General features: G+C 31.3%; 1 protein-coding gene across 7 annotated transcripts in view; it reads right to left on the bottom strand.

The window, feature by feature from the left end:
• Positions 1 to 1750: 1750 nt before the first annotated feature.
• The window catches only part of LOC117110726 (talin-1-like), a 94963-nt gene continuing 75468 nt past the window's right edge, over positions 1751 to 21245 (bottom strand). For 4 of the 7 annotated variants that reach the window (XM_033253506.1, XM_033253507.1, XM_033253503.1 and 1 more), the window contains 7 exons: positions 19673 to 19699; positions 17642 to 17746; positions 16676 to 16781; positions 15802 to 15926; positions 13626 to 13751; positions 6581 to 6826; positions 1751 to 5436 (listed from right to left, as the gene is read on the bottom strand). In XM_033253506.1, the coding sequence (XP_033109397.1) occupies positions 5191 to 5436; positions 6581 to 6826; positions 13626 to 13751; positions 15802 to 15926; positions 16676 to 16781; positions 17642 to 17746; positions 19673 to 19699 (981 nt within the window). In that variant the 3' untranslated portion in view covers positions 1751 to 5190. The remainder of the gene's footprint in view (positions 5437 to 6580; positions 6827 to 13625; positions 13752 to 15801; positions 15927 to 16675; positions 16782 to 17641; positions 17747 to 19672; positions 19700 to 21245) is intronic. The other 3 variants (XM_033253509.1, XM_033253508.1, XM_033253505.1) reach the window with 1 other exon arrangement.

Here is a 21245-nt window from a genome sequence, read left to right on the forward strand (position 1 = left end):
AGATGAATGAAAATACTCAATCGATGTGCCACTAAATCGTAACCAGCCTTCACCATGCCCTCATGATGTCACCGGGGAAGCAACAATTGGCAGCGAAGGGAGGCTACCACAATAAACAATCAACAAAGTACCGGGTTTCTGGGTTGATTTGCAAGGTACTACATAGATAAACTATTTTTTACTTAGGGGTTAATTGAAATAAAAACAAAGACAAAAAATTGGGACAAATTTTCAAAATACAAAATTCAATCAAATCAATAAGAGGAGAGAACAGAACACTACTGTACTTAAACAGATACAAGCAAAACAACAAACCATAAAAATACTTATACAGTACACACCAAACTACTACTAAACAAAGACGGATTATTTTACTTGGTTTTGCAATTTCAGTTAAAATATAATAATAATAATAATTTTATTCCCTTTAATAGTGGACTCCCACAAGTCCGTCGCAGGGAGTGTCTTGGAAATCGGGACATCCTGTCGCACTATCCCGCAACCAGTCAATCCCCTGGTAAATAACCAATATCTTAAAATTAATTAAATGTGCATGTTTTACTACAGTTATCCTTCACTATCATTTGTCTTATGAAAGTCAGTTACGATTGGTATCACCATAAGCAGAAAAACAAATTAGATGAGCTATTGCTAAGAAAGCTCATCGCAACACAACTTCTGGAAACGAACTTCTTTAAACTTGGGACCCCTGTTATTCTAAAATCCATCATCCAATTCTCAGTTTTGTTTAAACTATAGTACACTATTAGAAATAATGGTTCTTCAGAGGTTCTTGGCTGTCCTGTATATGGAACCCTCGGTGTAAAAAGGTTCGTTTTTTCGAAGGGTTCTGTAAATAGTTCTAAAAATACTTTAATAAACCTAAAATTGTTCGAAGGACCCTGTTAGGGAACCTATTTTGCTTTTTTTTCTCTTAATCTTAAAGGTGCTACAGGTGTTCCATACAGGACAGCTGAAGAACCCATTTTTTTTAAGCCGTGTCCAGACTATCGAATTTCATTTGACAAAAACATGTGACATGCCTCAATATGGTCATGATGACATCAGATCATGACTATATATGGGCATATCATGACTATATATGGGCATATCATGACTATATATGGGCATACAGCATTTTTGTGTCAAAGAAAAATTTGATAGTGTGGACAGAGCCTTAGAGTGTGCATTTAAAACACTTGAAGCATCGCAGTCTCAACATAGACTCGCAGTTGAAGAATGCCGCTGGCTTGGGAGTCAACAACCACCTCATCCCCACGATGATCACTGGGGCTGAGGCAAGAATATCTTAAGAATATGGACCCTCTTGATACCGGGAAATGCCAATTTTTCCATTGTGTCTAAAATTGAACTTAAGTGTAAAATTAAATATTTCTGCTGCCATTTTTGGTCGGGTTTGATTGATTCGAAAGAAAGCAGCCTATATTCACACATCATTTTAATATATTTTTTTGCATATACAGTATTTATTTTTGGTCTGAGAGACATGGTTAAGGAGGGATTGTAATTTTGGATGTTAAATTCACTTCCCTGCCATCCACACTCTTCCTTCTGGCACTGCTTTCATTTATCTATTTATCTCATATACACTCTTGAATGCAGTTTTCCCATAAACAACAATCACTCAAGCCCATTATCTCTCTTCAACATCACTAGCCTGGCATCATACCACTAAACCACCGAATGAATTACACAAACCATTGAGAAAATAGAACAGAACAAAACGATATGTATAAGAGGCACCAGCAAATGCATTTAATATCTGACATGCGCTGTTATTTTGATCACTAAATTGCAAATAAAAAAGAGAAAATGTATCACACATGAGAGTACATGTACTAGTTTAGTTTGGCAACAAACTGACCCCACACACGGTTTGATCATTCTGTTGTACACATACCAAAGTTTAAATACATAGAAAATGTGTATGAAAATTAATCTAAATAACAAAGATATTTTTAATAGTTTAACGTCAGTGCTACTTATAATCTAATTTTCATTTTATTACCAGTGTATTTTAATTCTTTATTTTAAATTATCATCTAAAATGTTTTGAATCTCCAACACTCTAATTCTAAAGTACTCATCAAAATCAATCTACATGATTTTGATAATAAACACTCAGCCCACGTTGATGATACTTCATCTCTATCTGACCTACTTCCTATAAAACAATTTCATATTTCAAAATTAATTTTAATATATAAGTAACTATGTATACTTTAACAAGAACTACTTGTTACATGAATTAATCAAAATAAAATTTATGAATAAATTATTTAAAGAAAAAACGTTTATTTAATGTCATAAAGCACAATTTGACGGGACTATTTTTAGTGCGTAATTAGTAAGTGTTAAATGTGAATCCTCTGGTTAGGTCATATTATATAGAATTTACATTAACTAAAGAGATAAAGATCAGGATTTAATATATATAGAGAGAATAATTTTAAACCTGATAATTTTCAACATTAAAAGACTGCAAAAATATAGATATACTGTACTCCTATAGTAAAAATTATATGTTAAGAAGCTATTATAGACCAAAGTGGAGGAAGACAATTGAATTTTAAAGCCTTCCTTCTGACTTACAATCAAATCATTTTCAAATCACAGTCATGATGTTAAGTTTATTATTACTTTGATGATGATGATAATACTAATTATTGATGAGTTGATGATGATATTGATAATTAAGTTGATGATAATGATAAAAATTTTGATAAATTTTTATGACAATGATTGTGTTGATACATTTGATATTGATTATATGTACTGTAGATAATGGTAATTAGTGAAGATGCTTATTAACAATAATAATGGTAATTATAATAATTACCATGATAAATAAGAGGATAATGATAATTAAGATGATGATGATGATGATGATATCATTTGTCACTCACACCACAAACTAACACAAGCAAAGTAGATCAAGTTACTTCATGAAAACAAAAAAAGTATGTTAAAATAAGTGTGCGTATTGATCGCCAAGCACTTATACATTCTTTACCACACAAAAAGTTCATAGCAGTGCATATTTTAACACGCTTTTTTTCCACGAACTTACACAATCTACCTGTATTGTGTTACTTTTGTGGTTTAAGTAACAAATTATTTAGATAATATTTGGTTGGATGAAGTCTTATGGTTAATATGAAGATGATAATAAATGATGATGATGATAATACTGATAATTCTTATTAACATCGTGACATTTTTCAGCTTTCTCATACTGTAGTGCAAATATTATTTTACCTATACAGTATATTGTGACAATCATTAAAACTCATACAAAATCTATCATAATTACAATTCTAACGTATTTCATATATCCAATTATACTTTTTGAGCAATTTAAATGTCCATTAATAACAATTTTAAACATAGTTATAAAATGTATAGCAAATTTGAGAAGGCTGATCTTAAGGATTACAACATGATCAATTTATATGATAAAATATTATATATCATTGTAAGACTAAAAAGATTGGAGTCCATAACAATGAGATATAAATAACGGTACATTCAAATGCAACCAGTGATAACAACATAAATGATAGTTTACAGTAGCTAAAATGAAGATACAGTAATTTATTATAATGACCTTTCACATCAATGTCAATGAGCCTAAAACTATACAAAACATAACATCATTTCTTCAAGTATTATTTATTTATTTTAAATAATTATGCATGATGAGGGCTCTACAAAACTTTTCATGACATATTTTGCTGAAATGCTCTTCTATCTACCAACACTGCAATAACATAAATATTATTAAAAATGGATTAATAACAATTATTGTTACTGCTTGTTGACATAAATTATACAATCATTAAAAGTGAAGTAATTGATTTGTTATTTTAGCAATTATGTTTCGGTAATTTTGCTAATCTACAAAGCACACACCACATAAAAACATATTTAATTCAAGTCATATTACAAATTTAATGATATTTTTTGATGATGTTTGAATTCCTTGGGAAACACAATGCTAGTAAAGTATACAATATGATTAGTATAGTTTTATAATATTTAGTATAATGAGATGTAGAATTGTTGATATAGGCAAACATTTGCCCTCTGGTGGTAGCATTGAACAAAGAATATTATATTTGTTGCTTTTTATTGGCACCGTAGTAGCCTTGTAATTTGGAAGCAAAGATCTCGAAAAAGTGATTACTATTCAACTTTGACATCAAAGATCGTTAACTAAAGATTAGGTCATCACATGATTTCTGCGGGCAAATTCTGTAATGGTAACAACTTGGGCGTTCTCTCTCAAAAATGATTACTTTTTATGCATAGTTTTATTGAACACTTCTATTTGTCATGCGTAAATCACAGATAGCGCTATCTTATTATAAGATCTTTGTTTCACCTGTTAAATTATTGTAGTACAATGATTTTCAATGAAGTTATAAAATAGTACAATTTATATGAATCAGTTTGTTATAAATTCAGTTAATAATCTGTGATTGGCAAGATAAATGATGTAATACTTTTGACATACAAGCAACCAATCAATCATTCTAAACTGCTTTTTAATAAGTAGACTCATTGTTAAATAATCTAAGATACATTATGCTAAAATTATATAAAAGTAATAATATTTGTAATATGTAATTAAAAATAACTGTTTCCCGTTCATAGCACCGATATATTTAGTAATTGGACAGTAATAATATTTTACAAAGCAATATATAAAAAAAATGAGAAAAATAAAACATGGCTATAGCCTCACAACACAACAGTGTATGCTAAACAAAATATCCCTATGTTTTGCCTCTTCCAAGTGTTAGTATCATAGGAAAACAATCAGTAAAATTATACAATTTACTTTCAACACACATCTTGTTGGTGGGTCCAATCGTGGCACTGCTTTAAAACTTCTGTACTATTCTCTGGTCCATATCTTACATCAACCAATTATAAAGTAATTAATTAATCCAATATCAATCCCATATTAATCCATTATTAATATTGGAATAATCTGGTATTAAATAAACCCTAGTCCTGGATTAATCTGACATTAATTTGGTATTAACTGGCATTTAAATCCACAATGTGATTGTAAAATTGTTGGCTTTCATTTAATATACAAAGCTCACACTAGCTTCTGGGTCAACTTCTAAAAGTGTTCTTTAAAACATGTGTTCTGTCCTATTAATCTGAGTCACCTGGTTCCCTGTTTTTGTACTTAAGTTTCCGGATTTCTTCTAGCTTTCTCCTGGCTGTTTCCAGCTCCTTCTCTTTCCTAAGAATCGCTTCCATGGCATCCATTTCTATGGCGATGTTGCCTACGACAGCACTTGGTATGGATACCGTTTCTTGTTCTTCGGCCCACTGTGAAGCTTGTTGCGCCGCTTTCACTAAATTGTCTGAGGCACGCTTCACGGCATTTCCAGCAGTCTACATAATTAAAAGATTTATAGAATTAATTTTTTGCTTTTACATTTGTAAAGTTATTTCCGTATTTTCGTTTCTAGTGATAGCAGTTGTTGCAGATTGGGACCTCTCTAAGGGCTAATTGAAGCTTATTATTTTTTGTCTTTTGAGGATTAATGGCGGAGTTTAACTTCATATGTACTTATTTGTTATTATGATTGTATCTTTTTTTTTTCTATATTATTTAGCACCTCAAGACAAAATATGATTGTATAAAACACTGACTATATAATTAAATTCAAATGATCTTATATTTGTCTTAATTTCAATTTTGTCCACTAAATTTATTATCAACTTAACATAAAAAAAATATTGTACTTGTTTGCAGTACTTTAGACCACCTGTTTTAGAAACATAAAAGCAAAGCTCTGAATTTAAAACCACTTTGAAAATTAAAGACATTAAACATTAACTAACCTTTTCTTAACTTATATTGTTCTATTATGAAAAAAAAAAGTATGAAAAATTCTTTCTCTAGCCAGCTATTATAATAACAATAGCTTTGTATAAATGTAGCTGTTGATGCATTCTTAATAACTGCTGCAATAATGAATTATTTATTTTTATACATGTAGAGTAACCTTTAAAAGTTATAATTGTTTATCAAAACTGATTATAAAAGAAATTTACACACATTAAATGATGAATAAAAGTTACCATATATTGTGGCGTATAAAGAGATTTGTGTATAACAAGACCCTCAATTTTTGTATGTTGGGTATACAAGACAACCCCTGTTTCACAGCCGCAATTTCTACTTTTTGCTTCTCTTTATGGTCTTGATACTTCACCTAACTGGCAAAAAACGGAGCCAAATATAGGGCTAATCTTCCAAATAGTACCATTTTAAGATCTTATTTCCCTGCATTTTAAATTCATTCATACTAACAGTTACAGTAGTAGCTGCATTTCAGTAGTAAATTTGAGTGTTACGGACAATCTGCACATAAAAAAAAATTTGTATGTGTTGCGTGTACAATACAGCCCCCTGTTTTTCAATCATAATTTGATACTTTAAGCCTCATTTTATATGTTGAAATATAAGGTATCCATATCTAGAGAATAAATTTTCTGATCTCTATATTGATGTCTGCTGCCCTCAACTTACCTGTAACCTCTTCATCGGTTCACTGAAAGTATCAGCCTTCACCTTGCAGGCAACAAGAAGTTGCGCTGTGGAGCTAGCGACCTGTTTTGCAGACGATATCAGACGCTCTTCACTGGCGTGACCCTGGACGGCGGAGTTGGCGGCTTCACAGAGCCCGTGAGTAGCTGCAGCGACCTTCTTGGCTGCAGAGATCAGTCCCATGGACCACTGACCATCTTCGCTGTACGGGGTTGGGTTTTGCATCACCTATATATTAAATACGACAATCTTATTAAAAAACTTTTTTACATAACATTAATACCTCTTGGTGATTTCATGTTAAAATATAAAATTTACGTAAAATAAACTGACCTATCTTGACATAAATAATCATTATTATGAAAATCATTTATCATTATAATCCTAATCAATACCATTACAAATCAATGTAAAAATCAGTGATTAGTAAAAATGAAGATAAATTAAATCTCATTATAAGCATTTATTATAATATAAAACATCAATATTACCCTAATAAATGAAATATATACTAATCTGTACAAATATACCAATTCTATTAAAATATCGATCAACAACATTGGAACCATTACCATAATCAAAAATTAACCATTAAAAACACTACCACACTCAGAATCAACATGATACTAAATTTGGCTCTAAATTTTCATATAACAATTTGAATTTTAAACAAGAAATATTTCCTTCATAACAAATAAACTACTTCATTCTTAATAGTTAGGATCAATGCAAAGCAAACACATGCTAATAATCATAGCAAAGAAAGACTTGGGCATCTACAATATAAAAACTGAGCACACATCAACAATTTGAGATAACAATTTTAAGTTATCCAATCAGATCATTTCTTTGTTTTCATTCATTGAATGAAGTGCTACTTGGATCTATTACATATTATTATATTCATGTTTTACCGCACTTCAATATCTGGTAATTCCAAGAGGTCAGCAATACATATGACAATCAAGCACTCACCACTTAAAGATCTTAGAACAAAATCCAGATCTGAGCACTCAATTCAAGACTTTAGCACACACATGATCCGAGCACTCACATCTAAATCTGAGCACTTACATCTAAAACATGAGCATTTACATATAAAATACAAAGATCTAAAAAATCAATGTAAGAAGATAACATCTAAATGCACGAGACCTCACATTCTAAGATCTCACCACTTGCAGCAAGGCATCTGAGTACTCACACCCAAAGATAAGCACTCATATCAAAAAGATCTGAGCACTCACACCTAAAGACCTATTAACATCTAACATGATCACTTTTATCCAAAGACCTGAATGCTCAGATTTAAATATATGAACATTCAAGAATAGAATATAATATGCATCACTATTAGCAAAATGCAGTTTAACAAGCAAATATTTGACAGAATATGGCAATCCATACATTTGTTGGAATTTCAAATTTCATGATAGCAGTCAAAAGGCCTAAAAAGATAATTTTTTTTAAAACCTATGCCAAAATCACTAAAAAATAATCTAAAATTTCGTTTTATATATATACCTTAATATTAAACTACTGATTAATGAATCTTTATTTTCTCAAAACCTATTAGGCTGATATCCAACAAATTAACTACAGTATGTATAACTTGGACAAAATACTCAAATTATTATTGTCAAATAAACATTCTTTAAAAATTAATACAATTTAAAAATAACAAATCATAATTTTGAATTTTACCAACAAATGTAGGGTTTTGCTACAGCCAATCACATATCAATGAATTATCAAAAATATATAAAGAAAATTACATTACACAAGAATTTGTTTTCAACTGTATTCTGCATTACACCCATCAGGGGTAGCAATACAGTACTACATAAGCAAATAGTAATTTTTAAAAATATGAAACTTCAAAAGATTATGTGCACTAACAATTTAATTATCATGCCTTTAATGTATCAATGACTTCAGAGAGATTGTAAATAACCAAAATGGGTTTGTCACACTCCAAGTCTCACATAACCACACATCAATCAAATAGTTACAGATGTACTTTTGTAAACAGCTAATAACAACCCTTTTAAAATCCAAATAAATTGTAGTGCAATTTCCAATTTTGTGAAATTGAACATAACATTAAGGAAGACTAAATTAGGCTATCAAAAAATTGTACTACTAGGGAATTAAACTAGTAAAAAAGACAATGCACATTCAAAAAACAGCATCAAAATTATAATAGCAAAATAGTTGCTTTATATGTAGCCTAGGTTTACCGATATAATTAACAGAAGTATGTAACTTTAAAAACAAAATAATTTCTGGTAAAGCAGTATCGGTGCCAGCAAGGGAAAGAAGTGAGGGGAGGGGCAAGGAGGATGGTTTCCATCTGCAAAACTCTGGACCCTTCATAAAAAAATTAAGCCAATCATTGTTTCTGGGTATACTGCTTTGAAAAAGCAACACTGAGTGTTCCTTATTCAGGCATTGAGAGAAGCCTATTCATACATTGTATTCTTAATAAAAACAAATGTAAATGGTCCTAACACTCAAATTGAGTAAAAATATATCAGATCCACAGATTGTTCAAAGTTAAAACAAATTGGGAGCTTGTGATAACTGTTCTTGGGATATGTTTAAAAATTGCAATATGGGGACGATGATTGCTCGTAGATTTTTTTCATATTTGTGCGAAATATTTAAGGAAAAAAAGCAGAAGCAAACAAATTAATTTGCAATAAATTAATGGTTTCATGCACAATGTAATTAAAAGTAGAACCCAAGATACTAGAAACATAAGATAGAGTTCTCCACAGAAAAAAACTGTTCCACCAAGATGCATGGTGGGAATACAAACAATGGGGCACCGCGTACAGCTGGATCTAAAAAACTTCTGCCACAGATACATAACTGTGAATGCATAACCTCTTTTTGCGGAAGTTGAAATCACTGCCATTATTTGTTAGATACAAACAAGTAGGAATAAATAAATCAAAACAATAATAAAATGACAGACACAAAAGTGCAGAATCCTATGACCGGACTCTGATTAGTGATTTGCTATGTGAGTGCTCTATCTTGTATTTCTAATATCTTTGGTGGAACACAATTCTACCTGCAAACAGCAACATCAATAATGTAGGAAAATACAAAGTGTTCATAATAATACCTAACATTGTTTGGTGGAAGGTAAAATGTTATTTTATTATTTTTACGTGAAGTGCACAGATGCACTCATGGGCATCATAGATTATATTAGACTAACAAATTACATTCATCATCAACATCATCATCTTATTTAAATATTTGCTAAATAGTATTAATATTTATTAATCAATCATTATCAATAATTTCTTTTATCATATTATCATTATAATTATGTATTAATTTATTTATTGGATTAATATAGGTTGATTTTTATAACATCATCAGCGCTGACCACCCATCTTTTCTTAAGTGGTTTCCCCATGCTGTGCCCTTGAAGGTGTATCTCATGCGGGGTAACCGCTGTGCCCCTGAAGGTTTATCTTTACACGGGGTAATCAATTATTGTGTCTGCTCAAACTACTGTGATTGGACCAGTGTGATTGCTTTTATAGTGCTTTGTTGTATATATCCAATGTCCTTCCTAATATGGAAATAGCCAACATAAAGTAAACTTTGCATTAAACCATCCTCCTAAGCACTGTCCCTTTAGATATTGCTGTTAAGGTCCACACAGTGCATTTGCGGGACAACAAATGTGTTTGATAAGCACATATGCCTGGCATTGCACTTTTCTGATTGGTCACATCGTAAAGGTCAATTGAAATTCTTTTTTAATCATCATTTATGGTGGGCCTACCAGATGACTGGGTCTATTTTGTTGAGGGATGTTATAAATCAAATAATGGAATTAGACAATTTGAGTCTACTCTAGCTGGGGTTGAAATAAACATGGTGAAAGGGGTACTACAGTATATTTGCAATTTATCAGCTAACAATTAGCCAAAGGGATATATGCATAGAAATAACTAATTACTACAAAAACTAAGGCTAAATATACATCTGTAATACATAATGTATATGTTTGTTTTGTAAGAAATATAATTATCATTGACAGTAAGTTATGTGCCAATAATAGAAGTACTGAACATACTTTATACCCAAAATCTCCAATTAACGTTTCGTTTCCATACAAATGGATAATAAACTTAGGGCACTTGTTGGAAAAACGGTGCTGGTTTTCAATCCCAGTCGAGACCATACGTAAAATTACGTATTTATATCCCTAAAGGAGGGGCTTCTCCACCAAATTAATATTCATTTCATTAATAATTTTATGCAAATTTTAGCTTAAAATATTGATTTTTTTAAAATTTGTTTTACGATTAGGTTGTAAACATCCATTCACATGGTGATGATGTAATTGATGGCATAATCAATCAATCAACCAATCATGCACCAGGTTAACACTTTACCTGAACCTGTTCACATTGCCAAGCAATATATATGGAAGAAAGATACAACAGATTGTTAATAGCAGCATAAAAGACATATTTCAATACAGTAAATACACAAGCTATAAAAATATCAAAAGAAAGAAATAGCAATAAATACATCAATAAGAATATACATTTACAGATACAACTTCAACCATCAATATTATATTAAAATATATAGAAAAAGAATAAAATTGTTGACATTAATATAAACAGGTTAAGAACATAATACAATTAATAAGCACAGTCGCACATTCTATCATTAAGGTAATTAAATATTAATTATTACGCTTTTTTAGACACAAAGAGAAATACACAACATATTAATAAACATACCAAATTCAAAATGACAACATTTAACGTACACGTCAACATATACACTGATAAACGTACTCCTCTACTCCTTTATATTGAGTGTATTTTTTTTTAAATCACACTACTCCATTTCTAGAAATGTACAGAGACCACCTCCAATTAAAGACCAAATTTCTGCAACCCAAAATAAATACAACTACTGTATCCTTTAGCTATTTAGATACTTCTCTAATAAGAGACCAAAGCTTAAAAAGTGGTCTTTAATTGGAGGGAGACCTGAAATTTATTTGGTTTATTAATACTCTTAATTATTAATTAGAACTTAATATTCTCTTTAATCAATCAACAAAAAATGGAACACAACAGAAAAGACAGAAAACATTTATGAACAGTATTAGAGTGCATGATATGTGGTTTAAAACTTACCATTGTTACATGTGTGGAATAAACATTAATTTTATATACTGAAAGTCAAATTTATGTCATAGTACCACTCAATGAAAATAAAGCTTGTACCCGAGTTTGTGTGGCTTACCTGAAGTGAATACAATGCCTATCTATAAACTTATGTATTTCTGTTTTTTATACCCGAGATTGAAATTGTAAAAATCAACAATTCATTTAATCCATCCATCAATCAATCAATCAATTCTGATTGTGGTCTAATTAAATATAAAAGAACTGAATGTATCACAGACTAGTGTGTAATATCACCATGGCAATAGAAGATGTATTATAAATAACTGCATAGAAACATGCAATAGCGTAGATATTGTCTTTCAGTGTCCAAGTGCATAGGCTTTTGCAAGAAAATATCAAAAACCAACAATGCACATGCAAAAGGCTTACTTGCATATCTTTATGTTTATTCAAATGTAGAAACTAATATGGATTAGTATCTGCACATGTATGCAATGCATATTCAAATTAGATACTGGAATGTATTCATATATTATATGTGCATGTATACAACATACAGTAGATGCCTTTGGTTCACTACATGAATTTCAACACCTGTGGCAATTTATAATTTGATTACAAATTAAATTTCATGCCTCATCATGATAAAACTATTATTAGTAGGTGATAATTATAATGATCAATCATTATCATCCCTCACCATCAATAAATAAATCAATCTATTATGTACAGTCGTCATCGTTATTATCATCACATATAATTAGAATGCATTCCCAAGGTCTATATTAGAGAAAGAGCTTACTAGATGTACTGGATGCATTTTTTTGTGTGCACTAATAATGACCCTACCTCACCCTCTGTATAGGGGGTGTCAAGATACACAGACAGTCTCTTCAAGCTATGCTGTGAGGCCTGCAGAACGTTGATGGACATTAGACTATCAATGATGATGGGTGGGGCAAAAATATGAGTCAACTTTGTAATAGCCTGTCATAAGTAACCATCATCACTTACATTAAAAAGATGTACTTTCCAGCAATGCAGATATAAAGTATAACACCATGCTCGTCTATCATAATAGCTAATGATATTGCTATGGTTACTGCATTTAAAATGGATTTATGCATGAATGTGCAATTTGTTTTAGGCATACATTTAGCACAAATAAACAAACACAAGGGCCCAGCAAATCTAATTTTGAGAAAATTCCACCTTATCCTATTTAAAAATTAAAACAAACTTGTAAATAATCTCAACATCTAATAAACACTTGCACCCACATATACAGTTTATATAGTAAAATTTACTTTTTTCTTATGACTACTCTTAAATCCTGTCTGACTATCAAATATTTAATTGACAAAAACATGTGTCTTGCCTAAATATGGTCATAATGATTGATGACATCACATCATGACCATATATAGGCACATCATGACCATATATAGGCACATCATGACCATATATAAGGCACATCATGACTATATGGGACAAGTTTTTGTCTTTGGAAGGAAATTTGATAATCTGGGTCTAGGTAAAATTTTAAAGATATTTAATTATACGACAAATTTAAATATTGATTCTTCACATTTCTTAGGTCAACAGAGACAATAAGTATACAACATTTCAAATGTCTAATCAGTAACAGAACATACCATAAGCACAGTGATAATTTACCTGCAAAACAGTTCTCTTCTTTCCTTCTATTACACCTCCTCATATTTATTATTCCCTTGTGTTCAAAAATGTTTTCTTTTAAATTTTCAACAAACATACAAAAAAACAGTACAAAACCAAACTTAAAGTAAAACTACAATGCCAGACATTTTGAATGCGTTTAAACTCACCTTTCCTTGCAGCACTAGTTCTTTCTGAGCTGCAGATGCAGCCTTCACGAGGGCGCTTGTTGCATTGGCAATACATTTGGCCGCTTCAAGGATCTGTTCTTCAAAATTCAAGTTTTCATCAGCAGCCTAGTGTAAAAAAAGATAAAGATAAATTTAAATAAATAACTTTTGCTCAACACTTTTAAATGAAGATGACCAAAACCAACATTAAAAACAAAGACACAGATGGAAATGGAAAATGAGGATGACACCACACATAATGGAATGAAATGAAGGTGATAAAAAAATAACCATTCAAAATGGTTGCCAGATTTGTTCTTCCACATAGAAACCTACCAGACCTAATTATGATTTCTTGGATTTGCTTGTACCTTAAAACCTTTGTGCATCCACAACTAAATCTTAATCAGCAGGGACAATAAATATAGAATTGTTCATCTCTTGGAGGAAGGCTACAAAAAGAATTGTGGGATGCAGCTTGAACTCTGGCCGGACATTGGCTACAAACTGGACAAAGCATTCACACTCAGTTTAATAACCAATGTGCCCAGCAGAGTCATCAAACGGACTGACCACTAACAAGCATTATGGCTGAACACTTCTGTTTGCAACAGCAAATATCAAATTAAACTAAAGTGTTTATTTGATGAATGTTTTAATGTCAATATATTCATAGCTGAATATCACAGACTATTAGCGTTAATTATTGACACCAGGATATTCTTTATTTTTCAGAATTTGAAACCATAGTTCAAAAAATTCAAATCAAACTCTTCCTTTCAGAGATTTTTTTAACTTGAAATTCAAACTGTATGATGTTTCTGGAATACATAGTTCATGAGTGTTTGTTTGGCTTCCTTCATATGAAAGGTTAAAAAAAGAAGAGTCAATTGCATGGTTACAAGAAAGTCAAGACTGTCTTGAAATAGTCCTTCACATCCAGTTGGTCAATCCATGTTTATAAAATCTAACGAACACTTTCACATAACCAATGTGTTGTTCACCATGAGAAACAAAAAAAAACATTTCCGATGAAATTCACAAGGAATAACATTTCTGAAAATCTACCAAAATTGCTTTTTTTTTTGCTTGATGAGGGGAACATCCCAAGCCAGTATGGGTTATCTTAAAGTCTATGAGTACCACAGCTGCAAAACAAACACAAAACTGGTTTTTTGTTGTTGTTAATGTTCTGATCATTCTTGCTCCAATAACAAAGAAAAATTCAGCCGAGATAAAAATCGAATTCCTTCAGACTGGTTACCATGACAACGGGATGTTGAAAACCTAGTTCTTCTGTCCAGGTGCATATGAAGCCTGTATTTTAGCCAGAGTTCACAAGGTGTAGAGTTATACAATACTGTTCACTTGCGAAATAGTTCACAAAGATAAAATATGAAATCTGAGATTCCAACATCCAGTTCCAAATATGTATGCAGAGATGAACATTTAGGTCACAAGTTAATTCAAATAAAAACAGTTGCAGGGTGAACATAGAAGAGCGCCCTCAGGGATGTACTTGTTTGCACAACTAACACATATGTCTATCATAGGCTGAAGACAACACCTTATTCTACCTATAACAGACATATCAGGGAGTTGTGTACATGTTAGGTGCCTGCTAAGATTCAGAGATAGAAAGAAAGGAAAAAAAAAAACAAAGCAAAACAAAGAGACATAAATTTCAAGAAGTTGCTATAATTGTTTCCATCTATTAATTATTCAATTTCTTTTTAAAGTTACGAGTTTTCAGAATAATACTTCTTTAGAATAACTATTACACATTCATGTAGAGCTAATATATACTAATTTTATTCTTAAGGCCAAATAAAAATAAAACATTTTTTCCATCAAGGTATATTCTAAGGAGGAGGAGGACAAAACCCCCTTTACACATGGATAACAATTATTTCCAATGATATTACATGTCAGTACTGAAGCTGCACTGTGGCCAGCCAAAATTTCCTATTTCAAATACTTGGAACTGCATGCAAAAAAAAATGTTTTTTTTAAATCAGATTTTTTGTAAAACTTTTTGCCAAAGTCCAAAAAAAAATATTCCCATCAGAAAGAAGATGAGGAAATAACCACCCCCCCCCCAAAAAAACCAAAAAAAACCACATGTTTTATCTTTTATTTGGCCTAATTATAAAATTTGAACTACAAAATAACATACCTTTGGACCTCTTCTTGGCTTGAGCATTGCCAGCTTCTTAGCTGCAGCTTCTATAGATGCAGCTGCACCAAGCAGTTCATTTTCTGCAACAACATGTGGATCTTCTGGGTCAACCCAGTCAGGACCTACAAGCAAATTATTTGTATTCAAGACTGCGATCATACTTTTAAATATATGGTAAAATTAAATAATATATTCACATTAAGACACAAACAGAAATCAACATCTCAGGATTGTTTAAAGGTTTTCAAAATTTTGACATTCTGAAAAAACTTTCAGATAAACATTTTGAATGTGACAATCCACTACAAAATGTGTTGCATTGCACTTCATGCAAAAATTAAGAAAATTCGCCAAAATAGATTGGAACATATATTTTCAGTGACTGATTAAATCAAACTGGGATTTCAGAGTTGTTCAATATTTTCCACACCCTCAATAAACTAATAGCAAAGAGTATGGAATTGCAAGACCAACTGCCCTGATTTTGTACACATGCAATGAAACATTAAAGAAAATTTCACAACTCGAAAATGCGTTCTAGCACGTGTTGGATACGAATTCTTTTTACGTTCTCTGAAGGACGCCCTCTAGCTCATAGTAGTACTTTTTTGATAAAATTACATTCCAAAGAAACCCCGGGAGTCTGACCTTTGCAGTTCTATACTCTTCACTATTACAATATTCAGATAAACACAATTTTTACAAATACTGTATTATATTGTAAGGATATTTATGTAAAATTCATGAACAAGATATCACTGGGGGCCAAGAATTCATTCATTTCTTCCAAGTACATTGTGGTTGAAAGAGGTGGTTACTGGAACCCTGGACTTAGCCCTTACCACTGGTAGCACCATCAAATTTCACTTACCTTTAAGTGCCTCTGCAGCCTGTACAACCTCACTCACTGACATTGCCACATGTTTTGAGTAATAAACCAGTTTCTGTTTACCCTCAGGTGTGGGTTTTTGGATGACCTACAGGAAAAATATATTCTTATACAACTTAAATTATACATAAAAACAAATGTACAGTAAAGAATACTTTGCACACTTGTTCAATGTTATTACACAGTAAAGCCCTGTTCAGACTATCAAATTTGATGACATGCCTAAATATGGTCATCATGACATCATATTATGACCATATATAGGCACATCATGACTATATATGGGCATACAAAACTTTTTTTGTCAAAGAAGATTTGATCTGGGCAGAGTTTTAGTCAGCAGTATCATGAATAATTAATTTCAGCATAATATAAGGTGCTTACGGCATGTTTGGTAAACATCTGACAAAAATTAAAATAACCATATCATTAAAACCATTTTTTCTGTGACCACATATAGTTAAATTTTAAATGTCTGGAAATGCTTAAAACCCTAAAAAAATATTGCTTTGTATAGAATTTGTTTTTGGAATACTGCAATACATAATGACAAAGTAATATGTACAAAACATGTTCTTGAGTTATAAACAGTACAAATGTAAATCTTTAGATTTAAAAAAATTAATTTCAAACACATTATTTTGCCTATCAGAAAAGTAAACTGTACAGAGGTCTGGAGTGCCCATTCCCCTTTCTTAAGGGTTGGTGCAAAGCTGTGCAATGCTTTTGGGGATCATCACTCCTCCTCACATCGAGTCTGTTTACCTTCCCGGCACCATGCCGGTACCTATTTATACTCCTGGGTATAGACAGCCAAACGAAGATGCCCAGGGGCACAAGCGACTTGCACAGTGAGGGTTTAAGCCCTTGACTACAAGGCCTCAACTGCCGCGCCAAAACGCTTACACTAACATAATCTAAAAATAGAGATTAAGAGAATGTACTTACCAAGTGAACATTTTGAAGGAGGGAACGATAAGAATCAGCACAATTCTGGCCTGCTGTCAACGTTCGCTGTTTAGCCTCCGGTGTAGGCGCTGTAGCAGCAGCTCCCTGCGGGAATTTAAAATCAAAACAAAGCACATTAGATCTCAATTCAAATATTAACACTGAATTAATCAGCTATATTTAGTTAGGTAGTTATTTAGAAGATTGTAATAAGCACAAATTTTATGGAAGGTTGTGTGCAAACGGAGAACAGAAACTGAAAATTTTCTAGGTGTTTTCAGCATTCAATTAAAAAACAAAATTATCAGAGATTTTGAAAACTACTGGAACTCTACATTACCTAGAGAAATATTTAGAAAGTTATAAACATACATTATTTTTATCAACAACAATTTCTCCTTTTCAAGCACATTTGCTAAGCTGCTCATCTGGATGGCAGCTGCCTTTTAGTGGCAGAATAGTGATATCTAAGCCTTATATAGGTGCACAGGGTAATTATAGACTGTTCAGACAAAAAATTAGCATTCATATTGTTAGGATTTTCTGTAATTAGCTTGTATTGTGCATCACCACATGCACTGCGGTTATGTCACTTCACACGTCAAAACTATTATTTCAAGAAACCAACAAAACAGAACTCGTATAGTTTTCATATGAAATAAAATTTTATAGATGGAGGTAACAGAAGCACTACAAAAGAAAAGATAATTAAAAACTGACCAAAAGAGGAAATAAAAGATTGTGAGGTCATCTGAAGACTAATCATTCATTTAAACATAAAATAAATATTTCATGTTAATCCTTATATTATACTGTGTAATATCCATCATAAAAATAACTCTATTAGTATATCAATAAAAAATATCTATTCTCTAAATATATTGTTGATATAATATTTGATAAAACCACTATAACCATCATCAAATAATACATATGCTAGCTATTAAATCAAGCATATTTTGTACTATTAGAGTTTTCATTCAACTCATCATAATAATGAAAGTCTATCTGCAATAAATATCTGAAAATATATGATTGAAATCAAATCATTTGTAAATGATACACTAACAAAATCATACAACAACTTAATGAATTACTTGATAATGCATTCAAAAGTGATGTTTTACTAGGTATAGAAAATTATGAAATGTTTCACTCAAAGTAACACAGGCAATCAAACAGCGCAAGATGAACTGTGAAGAGAAATGTCACGTCATAAACATCCTAATGTCTTGTCAATATGAGGTCATGTCAATATAAGGTCATGTCAATATGAGATCATTTAAAAAATGGGCCATTTCATATTAACAATAGTCATACAGTATAAACACTAGCCATGGAAATTGTAAATCGAACTCACAAATTTTATTAAAGTTGGAACTTGAGTATTTAACAATTTCTGACCCTGTTTTTCCATTTTATGCTCTGATATCCTGTTTTTAGGTATCAAGTGCATAGAAACCTTAATTTGCACTATATTAAAAGTCAGTCTATTATTGTTATTATTATAATTATAGGAAATTATGCTATTTTCTATGAACCACAATTACACTTTTTTCTTTACATTTATAGTTAAATACATCTGCCTATTTATTATTGTTAATTAAAAAGTGTATTATAGTGCTACATTTAATCAAGTTTCTATTCATTTAGAAGACCAGTAACTATTTTATGTTTTACTGAATAAAGTTTCTAGTCAAAAAAGAATATTAAATATGTAAACACATAAAATATGTTAAAAACAGGTCTATCCAACAGGTTAAAAAAAAAACAAAAAAAAAAAACAGGGTCTTGGTATGTCAACATGTGAATGGTAGATGTCAACATACTGTAGGTCATTATGACACAGGTAAACACCGAGTCAGGTCAATAACAGGTTATGTCAAAGCTGGGTCATGTCAAAGCTAGGTCATATCAATAACAGGCCATGGTAACAAAAAGAAGTGTCCCATGCTTACCAGAAAGGGTTAAAGAAAAACAAAAATTGTATTAAAAAGTAAAGTAAAGGTAATCATGGATTGATAGTCTCACCGGTGAATCCTCCTGTTGCTTTGGTTCCTAATTGAAAAATAGCAATGTTTATGTTTTTAAACACAAAAACCTTTTTGCCACCTCGCATCATTTATGGAATGGAGTAATTTCCAATGAAAATGAATTTAAATGCTGATTTGATGACATTAGTTCACCTACACTAACAGTTAAGGAAAGAGGCTGATGGTTTCAATTAATTTTCTTGTCAAGTACAGTAATCCATTAATAATAAAAACAGGCATATCCCAAAAATAAAGTAGGCCCTTGTCTTAAAATAACATTATTTAAGGCATATGTTTTAAAGTACAGCATCCTCGTCTGCCTCGTTGTAAAAAAAATCATCAATATCTTTAGTTAGAAAGTGCTGAGAGTATAAAATTCTCTCAACCATTTTTGGTTAAAATTATATAACGATCCTAAAATTCAGAAGTGCATCAAAATGACTGAGTGACTGACACTTTAGATTTTTATCAAAATATAAACAACTATGTATATGTTGTATAAAAAGTAAAAAAATATAAATAACAAGTAAAAATAAAATGACAATATCATATTTCACTTTTAGAAATTAATAATATGATTAAAAAATATTGACAAAATGTTAACAGTTAACGTTTTTTCATTCGCGACCTCTTTTTTTTTTGTAAAGCACAGAGGAGCATGTTTTGCAATATAATATGATATTACTATATTATTTATTATTATTATTAAGGGGCAAAACATTAATGAAGACAAGAAAGTTTAATAGAGAATTGAATATTAACACTGTACCGAAGGGTTTAATGTGCTTCATGACATAATATGATGTCCAAAGTCATGTCAGCGTGATTCCAAACAATAGCCTGGTTCACGTCGAACTTTATCTAGATATACCCGTCTTGAAACATGATACGATAATCCCCTAATTGCGTTCGATACCAAGTAAGAGCCAGATAAACAGCCAGCCAGTTTCAGGCCGTCGACGTGACACGGTGGAAAGGCTTGTTTAATAAAACATCTACTGTATTTTACGAACCTCTAGTACCAAGTCGTATTCGTTCAAAAAAATTGTAAACTACTGTAGAGAAGGTTTTCTAGCCGACCAGTAAGAACCAACGACAGTGCAGCAGCGTGTTCTATCGCAATCTAAGTAGTAGATTCTCTAGACCCTAGCTTACTTGACCTTCGATAAAAAACGAATTATTTTAATCGCTAGCTAGCATTCTTCCATTTAAAAAAATGTTTTAATTTTCATTAAAACGTCTGTATACTTTATGGACCTTTCTGTCCAGTTTTGTTTTTAGATCGCTCAATTGTGTTGTTTACATGCACTTCGCGAAAATCTAGCTTTGCGGTGTCAAATAAGTTGCTGACTTCCACACACTTTTTTATTTCGTCATCGTAAACATTTAACGACTGGTGTTGGTGGTAGTTCGTTGAAACTGAATTAATAGCGACTATTATAACAGAAATGGAAAAGATTGAATTGTCAATAAATAAATACAACAAATCTGATTTTATTATTAAGAAAAATATATATTATCACTTTGAAAAACGTACGCAATCGGACTTTTTAACGTTATTACTTGGTCGA

The sequence above is a fragment of the Anneissia japonica genome, unplaced genomic scaffold (assembly GCF_011630105.1).
Source record: "Anneissia japonica isolate Jap-2015-1 unplaced genomic scaffold, ASM1163010v1 scaffold2756_len2360902_cov194, whole genome shotgun sequence".
Classification (NCBI taxonomy): Eukaryota; Metazoa; Echinodermata; class Crinoidea; order Comatulida; family Comatulidae; genus Anneissia; species Anneissia japonica.